Here is a 15721-nt window from a genome sequence, read left to right as displayed (position 1 = left end):
TCATTTCCTCTCTTATCTTGTCTAGATGAGGGCGATAAAGCTGTGCACCAATGTATGTGTACTGTATTGCATCCAGGGATTTCTCATATTAAGTTTAGTCAGTCTTTACATTAGCCGGCTAGCTCTTTGAGACTAATCAATAAAGCTAGCATGTCTGGCTCGGGTGCCTCAAGCTCTTACCCTCCTTTGTGGCTAATGTGGGAGTCCTAATTGCTCTGGTTGTTGTTTCTACAAAGCAGACATGCCCTAGACTTCCCAAGCCAGTTAAGGATTTGCTTCTTTGCAAAACACACACTGTCGCCTTTGTAAAATTTGCATAGAGTAAGCTTATCTTGCCTCTGGGTTATTTGAATATGATCAAACAATCAGGAAGTGCAGCACACATGCAGAAGTAATGGGCTAAACGGGTGTCAAATACACTTATTTTGTCATTAAAAAATAAAGCTGCAGTAAAACTGGGGTTCCGATAGAACTGGATGCAGCGCAATGATTGCTCCTGTTGGTGGACACAAAGGTTTTCACTTGACAGTAGAGGGCTGGGTGGCACAGTGTGATTATTCACCATTCTTTCATGCTTTTCCCATCTACTGGCCTGGGTTTGGCCTAGGTCAAGTGAAATGAGTTTTTAGGTCCCCACGCAGCAAATCAGCCAATACCTTTCGTATCACACACTATGTTGCTAAGAGCCAGGGAATTTATACAGTAGGGTCGTGATGAACAGCCATGTGAGTTTCCAATTGAGTTATGTTATAGGATTGTTTAGAATTATTTGAATTATAAACACTTTGTTCAAATGCCCCCTACCTATACATAAAAAATATATAAAAAGAAAATGTATTGGCCATTCTAAAGCCTGAAAAAAAAGCAGTGTATTTACAGAACGTACTCAAGGAAGAATGTCACCATCTGCTGGTTAATAAAAGAACTCCCACAAAAACAAGAGCACCATTATTATTATTATTATTATTATTTATTTATTTATTTATTTATTTATTTATTTATTAGCAGGCGCCCTTATCCAGGGCGACTTACAGTTGTATACAAAAAAATACATATCAAGAATTACAGTACAATTAACAGCAAGATATAAAATACAATGACTTCAGTCCTAATAAGAGCAAATACAAAACACAGCAAAATTTGATATAGGGACAGTTCAAGAGCAGGTAACAGTGTTGATAGTTACATCAGGGTTAGATACCAGTGCAAGTGAAATACAAAATACTACAGGCTGGGTTCAGTGCAAGATTAAATACAATAAAATAGGGAGCAGATAAGTACAAGTTAAAGTGCATTAAAATATAGAGTGCTATATAGTCCAGAAGGGAAGAGTTGAGTTTTACAGGTGTTGTTTGAAGAGGTGTGTCTTGAGGAGGTGCCGGAAGGTGGTCAGGGACTGGGCAGTCCTGACATCAACAGGAAGGTCGTTCCACCACTGCGGAGCGAGAGTGGAGAAGGAGCAGGAGAGGCAGGGGAGCATAGAGGAGGTACAGTCAGTCTTCTAGTGCAGGCGGAGCGGAGAGATCGGTGGGGGTGTAGGGTGCAGATGAGGGTCCGGAGGTAGCTGGGTACAGTCTGGTCAAGGCATCAGTAGGCAAGTACTAGAGTCTTGAACTGGATAGGAGCGGTGATCAGGAGCCAGCGGAGTGATCGAAGCAGTGGAGTAGCATGCAAGAAGCGAGGCATAAAGAAAACCAGGCGAGTAGCAGAGTTTTGGATGAGCTGGAGCGGACAGGTGGCAGACACAGGGAGGCCGGCAAGGAGGGAGTTTGCAGTAGTCTAGGCGGGAGAGTACCAGGGCCTGGATGAGCTGTGGAGTGGAGATGTGCTGGGAGTAGGAGAAGCAGGGGTCCAGGGTTACTCTGAGGTTCTTGGCTGAGGAGTAGAGAGAGAGCCTGGTAGATTCCAAAGGAGTGGAGAAGGAGAGATCAGAGGCGGGGGAAGATGAGGATGGGAAGAAAAGGAGATCAGATATGGAGAGGCTGAGTTTGAGGTGATGTGAGTGCATCCAGGAGTAGATTGCACTGACAGGTGGAGATACAAGATGGGATGGTGGGGTTAGAGGGGTGAAGGACAGGAAGATCTGAGCATCATCAGCATAGAAATGGTATGAGAAACCACAGGATGCGATGAATGGGCCTAGGGAGCGGGTGTAGAAAGAGAACAGGAGAGGACCCAAGACTGATCCCTAGGGGACTCCTGTTGAGAGAGGGTGAGGTGTGGAGGTTGAGCAGCGCCAGGTTACCTGGTAGATGTTGTCAGACAGGTAGGAGGAGAACCAGGCCAGAGCAGTGCCGGAGATTCTCAGGTCAGCAAGAGAGGATAGGAGAATAGAGTGATCGACAGTATCAAAGGCAGCACAGAGATCAAGGAGAATTAGGACAGCGGAGAGAGAGGCAGCATGGGCAGAGTTTAACGAGTTAGTGACAGACAGGAGAGCAGTTTCAACGGAGTGAGCAGAGCGGAAACCAGATTGGAGAGGATCGAGCAGAGAGTGGTTAGACAGGAAAGAAGAGAGCTGGAGGTGTACTGGCCGCTCAAGGGTTTTAGAGAGGAAGGGAGAGAGGGAGAGAGGATGGTAGTTCTGGGGGGAGGTGGGATTCAGGGTAGGTTTTTTGAGGAAGCAGGTGATAAAGGCTTGTTTGAAGGCAGAGGGAAAGACCAGAGAGGAGAGAGGTGTTGAGAAGGGAGGAGATGAAGGGGAGTAGAGCAGGAGCAGTTAGAAAAGTAAATGAGGAGCTTAATTATTAGTCTTAAATGCATTACAAGACTACATGTATTTTATCACTGAGTGAGACAGCTACCCTTTAAAGTGTTGATAGCTTGCAATCAGGGCCATAACCACAGGTGACATTCTACCGAGGTCAAATGTAAGTTTCAAGCTAGATTTATATGACTGCTTCCTATTTACTGTTCGAATTCCAAATCCATGTACACTTAAACCAACAGAGAAAATTAAGGTTACGGGTAAGTTAATACTAATGTCAATAACAAAATGTGTAAGGATTGGGTTGGAAAGAATGCATTTGTAATATTCATATCATTGATATTATTTCTAAGCAAGGGATTCAGACTATACTGGACACGTCACAATATTAATAAAACTGTTTCCAGATTACAATTGTATGCCATGATAGGCTAATTTAATTCTCTCAATAGTTTAGAACAGTACAGCTGGTATTTTCCATATGTATAAATGCGAGTTTGGTTTTTGTTTCGATAAAACATGCTGTAAAGGACACGATGTACTAATAAATAAATACAAATGAGCCTTGCTTAATCCTGGGACACCAATCCAGTCTGTAGCAAAAAAAAAAACAAAACAAAAAAAAATCATATACAAAAGACGACCTTGTTACTGTGCCAAAATTGACAAATACCCACCCAGCATCTGATAATGCATATTTATCTGTTGTTCTTAGCCTGATAATTCCGTACCCCGCCCATTCTGAACAACGATTGGGCAGCGCTGAGATAACGTAGGACTACAGAATGAATAAATACAGAGATCTGGGGTAAAGCAAGTCAGGCATCTGATAGCAGGAGCAGAAACAAGCTTAGGGTCGGAGCCAGAGAAAGAGAAAGAGAGAGAGAGAAAGAGAGAGAGAGAGAGAGAGAGAGAGAGAGAGAGAGAGAGAGAGAGAGAGAGAGAGAGAGAGAGAGAGACTCTATTGAACTTTCAGTTTACGAGCGTTATCGTTTTAACGAAAACGGCGTAACGATACGATCAAATACTGAGAGTAAAAGAAGATAGCTTGCAACGCTCCTAGCTGCATCTGATCAATACTGCTGTAACTTGAGGAGCTCTTTGGAAGGTTGCAGTGCACTTCAGACCCAGCTGTGCAGGTGACTCGCAACCCTAACTCAAGACAGAAAGAACTGTCAAGATGTCTCTTGCCGTGAAAGAGAAGACAACAGTCCGCCTGGTTTTCTTTGGGGCCGCCGGTGTCGGGAAGACTGCGCTGATACAGCGGTTCCTCCAGGACAAATTTAACCCCAAATACAAGCGAACTGTGGAAGAGCTCCACAGCATCGAGAACGTAATCGACGGCGTGAAAATCAAAATCGAGATCATGGACACCAGCGGTAGCTACTCGTTCCCGGCGATGAAGAAACTCTGCATCCGCAACAGCGATGCATTCGCCCTGGTCTACTCCATCGATGACCCGGAGTCTTTCGAGGAGGTCCGGAGGCTCAGGGACGAGGTCCTGGAGATCAAAGAGGACAAGTGCACCCCGATTGTGGTGGTGGGTAACAAAGCGGACCAGGAGAACCAGAGGCAGGTCCTCCCCGAAGACGTCATGTCAACTGTGGAGCTAGACTGGAACGCCAGCTATTTGGAGGCTTCAGCAAAAGACAACATAAATGTGATCGGCGTGTTCAAAGAGCTGCTTCAACAGGTAAACCTGCCCAGCAGACTAAGCCCGGCTCTCCGCAGAAGGAGGGAGACGTTCCCTAAAGTCTTGGACCCCGGAGTCAGAAAACCACGCATTAATAAAACAAACAGTTGCACCATCTCCTAATGCTCGATTATGAATCTGATGAAAGGAGTCATTTGTCAGTCAGTTAGTGAAATCATATAATATGCATTTCCTTATATAATACTGAACATGAACAGTTGGACATTCTTTCTCAAGGCAGAACCTGAGTGGAGAACTGCTCCGTTGTTTACCATCAGCAGTGAAAAAACAAAACAAAACTGTGTTTTAATAAGTTGTATAATAAATATGTTGACCTCCAAATTGGAGTATTTCAGTAACTCATGTTTTGCTTGAGCCTGTATACTTGTTCAAACTTTTTTTTTCTTTTTTTTTTAATGATTTTGTAATGATGTATTATTGCGATTGATGTATGCTTGAGTTCTTTGTCATCATGCGTTTGGTATTGAGATTGAAACATTTTGACACTGCCGCAGTTGACAACCACAGCTTTATATTACAAATAACGTGTTACCAATGTAATAAACATACTGATAATCATATTTACTTCTCTGGTTTATTAGCTAATTTTTTTTTTTTACCTATTCCTATAAAAGGCAATCTTTCAATTTACCAAAGTGGCATAAAACACACCTTATACATGCTTTTATACACTGCTTATTATGCCAAATAACCATTGAAACAATATAGTATTAAATTACACTACTGTCCTATTACAACAGCTTCATGGGACAACAAAGTAAGATATTCCCTTAAAAGGGAAACACAGTTTAGCACACACTGCACTGAATTATTAACCTGAACTGATAACCACTGAAAGGGTTAATGACGTGACCAACTATAAAGAATGTTCCGGCCAGATTCAAACTATAGAGGGTCATAGCTGAACTAAAGTAATGTACGGTATACGCACTTACATTGAGGCTACATCATCCCAAAAAGCACATGTTAAAAAAAAAAAAAAAAAAACTAAAAAGGTTACCAGTTTCTTAAGCCATTTGACATATTGTAAATTCCACAAAATCAGCCTACAAGCTATTGCAAAAAGAAAACAACCAGTCACTCGAGAAACACTGCGTTTTTTAAAAGTTACAAAGCAAACTAGTTTAACTAAGAAAGACCTTCCGCTCGCCGGTAAACGTCTTCTTTGCCTTTGGGGAAGAAAACTGCACTGTGCTGCACCCTGGAGGCGAGAACGCCAAACACAAACTTAAGATGGAAGGAAGCACGCAAGGACGAGTAACAGCACAACTGCACTAGAATTTAATGTTATCTTAATTCTCCTCCAGTTACACTCGACGTGCATACGTGTATGATTGAAGACAGTGAAAACTCAGGTGCCAGGTTTTTTCAATCTACTGTGATTAGCTTTCTATAGCAGCAGCGACGTTGTCACTAATGGCCTAACGCATCAAGATTCAGGAAACCGAAGGCTTAAATGACCTAAGAGTTTAATGTTTTCAAACCTAATAAAATGTGTAATTACGTTAACGGCGTTTAATGTACTTTACAATATTACATGGTAACGTTTGCTCCCTATTTTGAAAAACAAACAAACAAACAATTCGTGACCAGCGTTTATATAAAGGTAGGTCTGCTAATGAGAGCAGCAATAATTGAATAACGTTAGCAATACAGGGGCAGTACTGTAGCTCTTCTGGTTAAACTAACTAAGCTTGATTCCACCACCACCACTAAAGTATGTACAGGGTATATACTCTTAACTGTAGCCTCTTTATTGTTGGTGTAGCAAAGTACTGTCCCAGTGCTAGAGAATAAAGGAGGAGATGAAAGACCTTCCCAACACCACAGGCCACCACTCTACCAATATTCCAAGCTTTATTACTGTACATAACAAACATTAACCAGTGAGCATGTGACAAAGTTTTGGATAGTGATAAAGTCGGCAAGGCTTTGTGTTCATTAAGCCCTAATTAGGCCCAACTGTGGCTTGTGCAGTCAAGGAAAAAAAAACAGCCTTTACTGTAACACTATCCTGTCACAATTGCGGGTCAATTTATCAGTTTATATTTACATTTATTATAAAGCTCTTAAAAAACAAGTCTTGCAATATTCCTATTTTACTGAATGAATTGTACCTTTATACTAACAGAAAACCAGGAGATGCGTCCTTTAAATCATTACTGTAGATTAAAATGTGCACCTGAACTGGCAATATGAATCAGGTGAAAGGTGAAAGCTACTTGCAACATTTCATAAAATCTATTTTCATTTGTCAAAAGATAAACAGACTAAAATTATATATAGTTTTTTAAACAAATTGGCTTTATATATTTGCTGTTTCAGTAAACATTTAGTGCGTGCGTAGCAACCAGTAAACAGACAGAGTGAAGACTTGGGGGATGGTTTACTATACTAATAAATAACTTAAATACTAACAACCCTGGCTTCTAGAAATAAATTTGGGATGTTTTCTAATTATATATTTGTTATTATTGTTTATTTTTTTATAATTTGAGATGCAGTCATTTGCTAGATGTATGAAAGTATAAAGCTTTGTAGCATACAGCCTCATAACATACAGCATGCGGATGACATTCTAGTCTGCCAGACAGAACTGTTAGCATCTTTCTGCTGAACTGGCAACAGCTTTCATTGGCTTCTTCCCATCACGATACCTACCTAACAATAACCTCTTGTTTCCATCTGTTTGTTTAAAGCAATCCTTTTACTTACAACTGTGGACTTGTGTGTGTGTGAGGTCAATGCAAATCTCAGCATTTCCTGTAACCCTTACACAACATTTCCATTGTAAAAGCAAAGTGTATTAAAGCTAAGTGGGTGTGTGCTAAAGCTTTGGTAAGCATGGTAAAGACCAGCAAAGTGTTATAAAGCATATTCATAAATATAGCAAACTAGGGTAAACTATGGTAAATGCACTATGGGAAAACTGCACAGATACCATGAAAAAATACTGTAGTAAACTTTCATAAGGCAACAAAGGCAAATCACTTCATGTGGAAGTGTTCTAGCTGCTGTTATGTTTGTTTTATATGTCAATTTAAGCTATTAATATCAGCAGGATATTTTGTGTCCTTCCACTTCTCCTTAATTTTATCTGTAGAGCTTCAGGATGGAGGGTTTGTCGTGATGTCACAATGCCAGCGGCCACTCAAGAGAGGGCTCAAACAATATTGCTAATTCTGTTCTCCTGCTTGATGTCCTATGCGTGGTAGAAAACAAAAATAGACAAAAAAGTGATGGGTTTTCTGTATTATAGCCTCCCACTCGATTCAATAAACAACTTCTAAAGATGTGTAGCATAACTAAGTGCTGATTATCTACTTTTAAATACAAAATAGGTTCAAGCAGATAATGTTGAAAAGCACACACGCACAGGAAATCAGAGAGATTATATGAAAGGAAAGGAAAGAGGTAGAATTTTATAAGGGGCACCGTGACCACTTGTTTCAAGAACACAGTACACTGGAGTATAATATAGCCTTTCACCGTCTCTGTATTTGAATACTGAACAATACCATACAAAGAGTCTTTTATAATTGTTTCCTGCAGTAAATGAACAATGTAAACATTGGTATATTTACCAAGGTGCGTGCAATTGCAATGTGTTACATATACAGTATGCATGAGACTTTAAAGAGATGGAAAGGCACATCTAACGAATCGCTTTAAAATATCCCAAAATTAAATGTTGCTGCCTTTTTTTCTCTTCTGCGCGGATTGACACCAGACAGACACTTATTATCCCAGGTACTAAGAAAAAACACACGATACAGTATTATAGTAGTTTTTTATTTTTATATTTTATAGGCATTCAGGGTTAAACAAATCTGACTGGTATGTGTTAGCCTGTCTCCTTGCTGACTTACTCAGATGATCTGAATGCACTGACACAAGCTGCTTCTGTTCAGGGTGACAATAGGTACCTATCTGCACTTATTTCCCTTAAATGCTGCATAATAAACACTGAGCATGAAGGGCCCTTTATGGAAACGAGCTTAAACTGCAAAGGGCTGGTTTTAATCAATATTGAGGAATTACATAACGTTTGATATTCATGAAACTTGTTTTGACTGTTGTTAAAGACGACTTTTGCATACCATAGAGAACACACAATATAAAATGCATGTACTGTCGGTAAGACTAGTTTGCCAACAGCCACCTCTAGTGGTCACAGTTCTAATTGCACTGCTCTAATTCCCCAACTGCAGAGATAACGCTTTAGCTGGTGGTCCCTGTTCCAGTCTGTTGTTACTAAAACAGTTTCATGTTATGCAATTACTTACCGACATTAATCGTACTATAATTCAGAGTATGAAGTATCCAGATATAGTTTGACCACAAAGAGGTTACTAGGTGAAGAGCATATTTGCCCAGTGCAGCCTGTTCTTTGAGATCAAAGAAGGTTCCCATTCGACTAAATTTGATACTTTGAGGGGGCAGATGTAGGTATTTCAAGGTATTAAGGTATTTTATTTTGTCTTGCGTGTGTGGCACAGACAAATTGATGAGATGGATGTGCAGATAACCCGGTCAGATGTACTGTAGCGAATGGGCTGTTTGGACATAATGAATGGTGGTGAAGATCAAATACAAACCACAAGAGACAAACACGTTTCTACATTATAATGAGTGGCTTTCTCAATTTTCATTGGCCACCATGGCTGTATTGATCGCCACTATGGCAGCGTAGCCTGCCGTGTTGACGTGACTGCCACCCCTCAATTGGGTTGTTTACATCACGTGGATATGTTCGTCTTTGTCCCCAGCATTATTCAAATTATTCAAACGCTGGGGACAAAGTAGAATGTACAGATCATTACTAAACACCACATTGCTAATAAGATCATGGGAATGATTTATGCAACTAATGTACGTCCAAGAAACTATTAAAGGAAGGTTGGTGTTTCTTATGCGTTTCACTTTTGTTAACTTGGGTTTGTTAACTCACCCGGTCACAGTCTGTCCGGGTCAAACCAACCTTTATATAATCCTTGGGTCAAACCCGGACACGGTAAACCTAAATAACACACTCCATTTTCTATTTAACTTGTATCTGTTTTGTCCTAAATATGTATCATCACACGATAAAGTAAATTTAATAATATTGTGAATGTCCATCAATCATAACTATAAGTAACCTTCAACGTTTGTTTAATACGGTTACATTTTTTTTCCATCATTCTACATTTGGATACATGCTTATTCAGTTTTATTCTATTCCCTATTTACTGTAGCTTGCGCATTGTTTCTGCCCGTTTAAATAAAGTTTGTTGCAGAAAAAAAAGAAAGTTGGCTATTTAAACTTTTTCTTCCCATGCTGCTTTGCTGCGGCCAGTCTGGATTTCAAATCGTGCGGGCCAATCAGAGGCGACTTTTCTGGTTTTAACGAACGTGGGGTTAGATTTGAAATCGAAGCAGCAGTCAGTGAAGCTATCCGAGAGAAAGAGACAGACACAGAGTTTGCGGCAAGCGGGCTGATTTCTACAGGATAGCAATATAGTTGCAAATTCTGCAGCTTTAAATGACCACAAACTGTATTTTCGTATGAAGTGAGATCGAATAGCTACAGTTACGCGAAGTTTTGATTTAAATTAATAACAGTCGGGAAAAACCTGAAAGTCGTGTGGTAAAGAGGAGTATAGTTTTCTCAAGTTAAGTTTTTTTTTTTTTTGTCGTTGTATTAATATAAATATAGATCTAGGACAGTTTATAGGAAGCTTAACTTTTTTTTGTTTTAAATACACAATGACTACCGTTGCTGGGAAGCCACTGAAACAAGCGGTCCCAGTCGATCCTTTAAAATCGGCACCGCTCAAAGAAATTCCAGATATTCTAGTCGACCCCAGAACCAAGAAGAGGTACTTGAGAGGCAAGTTTTTAGGGAAAGGCGGGTTTGCAAAATGTTATGAAATTACAGATATGGACACTAAGGAAGTTTTCGCAGGTAAAGTGGTGCCTAAGTCAATGCTTCTCAAGCCTCATCAAAAGGAGAAAATGTCTATGGAAATCACCATTCACAGAAGTCTGAGCCACGCTAATGTAGTTGGCTTTAAATGTTTTTTTGAGGATGACGATTTCGTCTTCGTTGTCCTGGAAATTTGCAGAAGAAGGGTAAGTTTAAAAATGTTATTTGCCCTTCACGTCAAGCGAGACCAAACATTGTCAAAATGTAAAGCCAAATACCGTGCAGCCTACGTAACTACTAACATTGCCGTTTCAAATTCTCCAAATTGGTTTTGATCATCCATACAGATTTGTGGTCCAAGTGCTAACTTCTCTATCGAACTGTTTTTTCCCCGATATGTGATCATGTACCACTAAGCATTTGATAAAGGGGCAAGTGCAGCTCGATCCCTGTGATTTTTTTCAAGGTGTTAAATAACTAAATATGTACCGATCGTATTGATCTGACATCAGCATTGTTTATTTCCCCCAGAGCAACCGTTTTTTAAACCCAACGCAATGCTCAAGGCACTTTTGTATTGAGCGCAAGTTGTGCGCCCCCTGCAGTTCCAGAATGCAACTGCCGTTCAGTATTGTATTAAAGTTCCTGTGATTTAAAGAGCGTCATCGTTTAAATGGGCGCTCTTTACGCTTCACTTATGCGTAGGAGAAAAAAGAAACCGATTAGTGAAAAAAGATCAATTAGACGCGAGTACTTGCCATTTTTAGGCTAAAAGTTTTTTTTTTCTAAAGTGTAAGGAAATACTTAATGGGGAAACCACTAACGCAAGTTGTCTAATATGACTGCTTTATTTGTTTAGATTCAGAAATTTTGGCTTAACTATTAAATGTGACATGTTTTGCAATGTTGACGGCACGTGTGCTACGTGTTGCTAATAAACTTTGTTTTTTAGTCCCTGCTGGAGTTGCACAAACGAAGAAAAGCTGTCACTGAGCCCGAAGCTCGTTACTACATGAGGCAGACCATTACAGGATGCCTTTATCTCCACAACAGCAGGGTGATTCACAGAGACCTCAAGCTGGGTAACCTCTTCCTCAATGATGACATGGAGGTCAAAATAGGTAACCCTCTTCAGTCTAATGCTATTCAAAGTGATAACAGCTTTACTCTGAATGCAGGCCGAGCCGCTGAAATTTCAGGATCTCAGGATTTTTAATCCTGGTTGTGAGTTTGGGGTCTTGGCTGGGGAACCCCAGACTGGGCTGCCCCCTGAGGGCTGGGGTGAGAGATTGGGTGGGCTTAGTTCATCTCATTGTGCTGTGATGCTCTGTGGTTCGGAGCAGTGATGTTTTAAACAATTTTTTGTCAACAGATTTCACTTTGAATTGAACGTTGAACTTGAAAGCTGAGTGAACATCCACAGAACTTGATGGATGTTTTTGTGCCTGTAGTTTTGTTTGAGCCTTTGTGACCATCTGGTAAAGTTCAATTAACTTGAGTGTTCTTTATCCACAGGTGATTTTGGTCTGGCTACCAAAATAGAATATGATGGGGAGCGAAAGAAGACTCTGTGCGGGACGCCAAACTACATCGCGCCTGAGGTGCTGTGCAAAAAAGGCCACAGCTTCGAAGTGGACATCTGGTCGCTCGGCTGCATCCTGTAAGTAATGGAAGTGGGTACGAATTGGTGATGCTCTGCAGTTCATGTAGCTCCGGACTCTAAATTCGCTTTGTTTTTAGGTACACCTTGTTGGTGGGGAAGCCTCCTTTTGAAACGTCATGCCTTAAAGAGACTTACATCAGAATTAAGAAGAATGACTATACAGTTCCTAGAGTAAGTATTGGGAGCGAATGGTTCCTAGCGTTTCCACAGGTCACGCCAAGCTCGGCGATGGTACTCAATATGTGGTGTTTTCCAGCACATTAACCCAGTGGCAGCTGCTCTGATGAAGAAGATGCTACGGGCTGATCCGACAACCCGCCCCACGATTGCAGAGTTGCTCAGTGATGAGTTCTTCACTACTGGCTACATCCCCCAGCACCTCCCCACCACCTGCCTGACTGTAGCACCCCGCTTCTCCATCGCACCCAGCAGCATCGACGCCAGCTTGAGGAAACCTCTCACAGCACTCAACAAAGGTAACTGCAACCCAAATACTCCTGCCTGTTGGTCTAATGCAGGGGTGGCTACCCCTGCCCTGGAGAGCCGCAGGGTATTCTGGTTTAACACTAATTTTTCCCCAGGTTTAGCCATTAATTTAGATACCCAGAAAACCTACAGGATTGTGGCCACCCTTGGTCTAACTACTGCAAAATGCATTGCGTGAACAGAAATGTGTGTTTTGTTTTTATGTTTTTTAAATAATGTGTCCGCTTCCAAATGATGGTGGCTTATTGGCAAAGTAGCATTGCCCAATATGTCTCACTGTACCTTTCCTTTTTTGAAGCCTCTGAAAGCCCTGTTGATAAAGTGGCAAAGCAGGAAGAGAAGGACATGCAGTACAGGTAAGAAACTTGTTCTTTGAGACTTGCAGGGCTGAGACATGCTGTGGTTAACAAAAGTAAGTTTGTGGCTGTAGGCCAGAGGATTCAGACTTGACAAGTAGCAAACCATTTAGCATGAATTTAAACGGTCTTTGTTGAGGGAGGTGAAGGTGGGTGGTGGGGTTGCTTTGTGGCTGATTGTTTTTATTTTTAATCCTAGGGAAGTGGGTGAGGCTAGTGAAAGCCACTTGCAAGACATGCTCCAGCAGCTCACTAGTGTTAATGCAGCCAAGCCATCTGAAAGGGCCCTGATCCAACAAGGTAAGCAGTCTGCTTGGGGTTCATTCTGTCTCTGAAACTGCCTTACCTGACGGATGTTTGGAAAACAGAACATTTGACATCTGTGCACAGCTTGATGTAAACCTGTGCTTTAAAAATGTTTTAATACCTATAGTTCAATAATTGTAATGCAAGATGCCAATACAACTTAACTATGTATTCTGTAGACTTTGGACCTGCATTTGTATTGAGTGCTTTGTACACCACTTAAACATGTCTACTCTAGCTTCAGTTAACGTGTGTGGGTTTGCTCTTGTCTACAGAGGAAGCAGAAGACCCTGCTTGTATTCCTATCTTCTGGATCAGCAAGTGGGTGGACTATTCAGACAAATATGGTTTGGGTAAGTGGAGTCTGTCATGGTCTTATACAGTGAAACCTGAATAGGGAAATTTAAGTTGCACAAACAGGCCAGAAAGTCTACCATACTAGCGCTTAAATGAGCTGGTGTCTTCAGTCCTCCTGCAGCAACATTATGGCGCTTTCCCCTGGCACAGGTTACCAGCTGTGTGACAACAGCGTCGGCGTTCTCTTCAATGACTCGACACGGCTGATCATGTACAACGATGGAGACAGCTTGCAGTACATCGAGAGAAACAACTCCGAGTCCTACCTGAGTGTACGCTCCTACCCCTCTGCACTGACCAAGAAAGTGAGTCCACACTGCAGTGTCCTTTTGAGCTCTGTTTATAAAAGCAGTGACTTGCTGAGCGGTGTATAAAAACATGCTTTGGTTTGATTTAGTGGCGACTGCATGCTCCCCCCCGCACACCCCCCCCCCCCCCCCCCCCCAAAAAAAAAAAAAAACTGAACTCTACACTGACTTAAATTTGTGGAAATTAGACGCAGTATTTAAACTTGCACAGTGTTTCGTTTGCTGACTTTCCCTCCCTCCTTCCTCAGATCACTTTGCTGAAGTATTTTAGGAACTACATGAGTGAGCACCTGCTCAAGGCAGGGGCTAACATCACTCCCCGGGACGGTGACGAGCTGGCACGCCTGCCTTTCCTGCGATACTGGTTCAGGACAAAGAGCGCCATCGTGCTGCACCTCAGCAATGGCACCGTGCAAATCAACTTCTTCCAGGTGAGCAGCCATAGCAGCTCCGGCTTGTCGCTTCAACCGAGCAGGATTCATACGAGGTTACGTGACTTGCATAAAACATCTTGCGACTTGCAGCCTTCCTGGAAAGCCTTTGCTCATACAGTGGAATAATGTCCTAATCTATGCTTGTCCAAAAAGCACATACAGGGTTTCTTTTTATAAAGAACACTGGCCGCTAACCAAAAACATTGTTACACAACAGTCAACCACAAAGTATTTGTCAGTTACACTTCTACTTGTGTGTAGAGGTCATCCCATGCATTAACTTTTGAAACTGTTTCTTTGATTAGTAAAGTTTTTTTTTTTTTTTTTTTTTTTTTTAGTGAATTTTATAGTAAATTAGTATGTTGCAAGTAGCTTTTCTTTCTACTAGCTTCGCAGGCCTTTCACCAAAGCTTTTAGTACAGAAGTGAACTGTAAAATTGGTTTGACATGAGTATTAATTCTTAATCTCTTTCACAATACCTGTGTACTCTCCTCACGTGTTTGTTTTCCCTGGCAGGACCACACTAAGGTCATCCTGTGTCCACTCATGACAGCGGTCACCTTTATTGACGAGAAGCGCGAGTTCCGCACCTACAAGCTGAGCCTCATCGAGGAGTACGGCTGCTGCAAGGAGCTGGCCAGCCGGCTACGCTATGCACGCACCATGGTGGAGAAATTGCTGGCGCCCAAGTGTACTGCAGCGCGGAAGAACTCAGCGGGCACTGAACGCACCTGAGCAGGGCGGACCAGCCAAGCGAACTCTGCTTCTAACTTAATGAGTCATGTAAATATGTCTTATTTTAATGTTGTGCGTGGCTTTTATTTTTTTGTATTATAAAATAAACACTTGTCTTACTGTGGGTGTGGAAATTGTGTGTATTCCCTGTTCAAAGCATTGTGTTGAACCTGTTATAAGGAATCGTTCTTGGTTTTCACTGTACTAACTGGTGTGGGTGCAGTTTTACCACAATACCTTTTTCAGTGTAGGTCCAGGCTGTGTGTGAAATGCTTATCCAGTTAATTTCCCCTGAAACTGTTTTTCAAACTAATCAAGACAGTAGGGAAAGTTAGTTATCATGTAAGCTGTTGGTTGTCTGCCAAACTGTTGCTCTGACTCTTCTTTGTTCTGTATTCTGTTTGCTTCCAGTTGCTTAAACTGTACTTTTCTGTACAAACAATGTTTTAAATTTCCCATTGCTCAGATGCAAGTATATTGGCTGTTTTTAAATGGTTTAATTTTCATTTGATATTAAGTGAATAAAGATATCTTTCTAAAGATTTGTGAATTCGTTGTGTTAATGAGAAGCATTTAGTTTTTGTTTGTTTATTTTGGACAGACTAATTGCAACCATTAAAAAATAAACTGAAATGGTTGCCATGGAGATGTGCTGGAGAAACTAAGTGCTTAAGTTTTCGTCTTGTCACCTAGTTAGTGTGTTTGTTTCCAGAAGCAATCTTGATTAAGTGCAGCCATGTGCTGCA

General features: G+C 41.3%; 2 protein-coding genes across 2 annotated transcripts; both read left to right on the top strand.

Moving 5' to 3' along the window:
* Window positions 1-3526: 3526 nt before the first annotated feature.
* On the top strand, window positions 3527-4963 carry LOC121331022 (ras-related protein Rap-1b-like). The gene has a single exon (XM_041278120.1). The coding sequence runs from the start codon at window positions 3888-3890 to the stop codon at window positions 4521-4523; it is 636 nt and encodes a 211-aa protein (XP_041134054.1). The 5' UTR covers window positions 3527-3887; the 3' UTR covers window positions 4524-4963.
* A 4874-nt stretch (window positions 4964-9837) lies between these two features.
* Window positions 9838-15496, top strand: LOC121330472 (serine/threonine-protein kinase PLK1-like). The gene is made up of 11 exons (XM_041277014.1): window positions 9838-10535; window positions 11282-11450; window positions 11845-11989; window positions 12070-12163; window positions 12249-12468; window positions 12777-12834; window positions 13034-13134; window positions 13416-13493; window positions 13648-13802; window positions 14054-14236; window positions 14757-15496. Exons 1-11 carry the CDS (start codon window positions 10170-10172, stop codon window positions 14973-14975), a joined length of 1788 nt encoding a protein of 595 aa, XP_041132948.1. The 5' UTR covers window positions 9838-10169; the 3' UTR covers window positions 14976-15496.
* Window positions 15497-15721: the final 225 nt, after the last annotated feature.

The sequence above is a fragment of the Polyodon spathula genome, chromosome 18, assembly GCF_017654505.1.
Source record: "Polyodon spathula isolate WHYD16114869_AA chromosome 18, ASM1765450v1, whole genome shotgun sequence".
NCBI classification, from domain to species: Eukaryota; Metazoa; Chordata; class Actinopteri; order Acipenseriformes; family Polyodontidae; genus Polyodon; species Polyodon spathula.
This window is presented reverse-complemented; position numbering and strand designations above follow the sequence as displayed.

Bases quoted from the DNA above. Each gene is read 5' to 3' on its own strand.
- LOC121331022 (XM_041278120.1), top strand. From the start codon at position 3,888: ATGTCTCTTGCCGTGAAAGAGAAGACAACAGTCCGCCTGGTTTTCTTT.
- LOC121330472 (XM_041277014.1), top strand. From the start codon at position 10,170: ATGACTACCGTTGCTGGGAAGCCACTGAAACAAGCGGTCCCAGTCGAT. The intron at 12,835-13,033 runs GTAAGAAACTTG...TTTTAATCCTAG, and splicing joins GAGAAGGACATGCAGTACAG to GGAAGTGGGTGAGGCTAGTG. The intron at 14,237-14,756 runs GTGAGCAGCCAT...TTTCCCTGGCAG, and splicing joins TGCAAATCAACTTCTTCCAG to GACCACACTAAGGTCATCCT.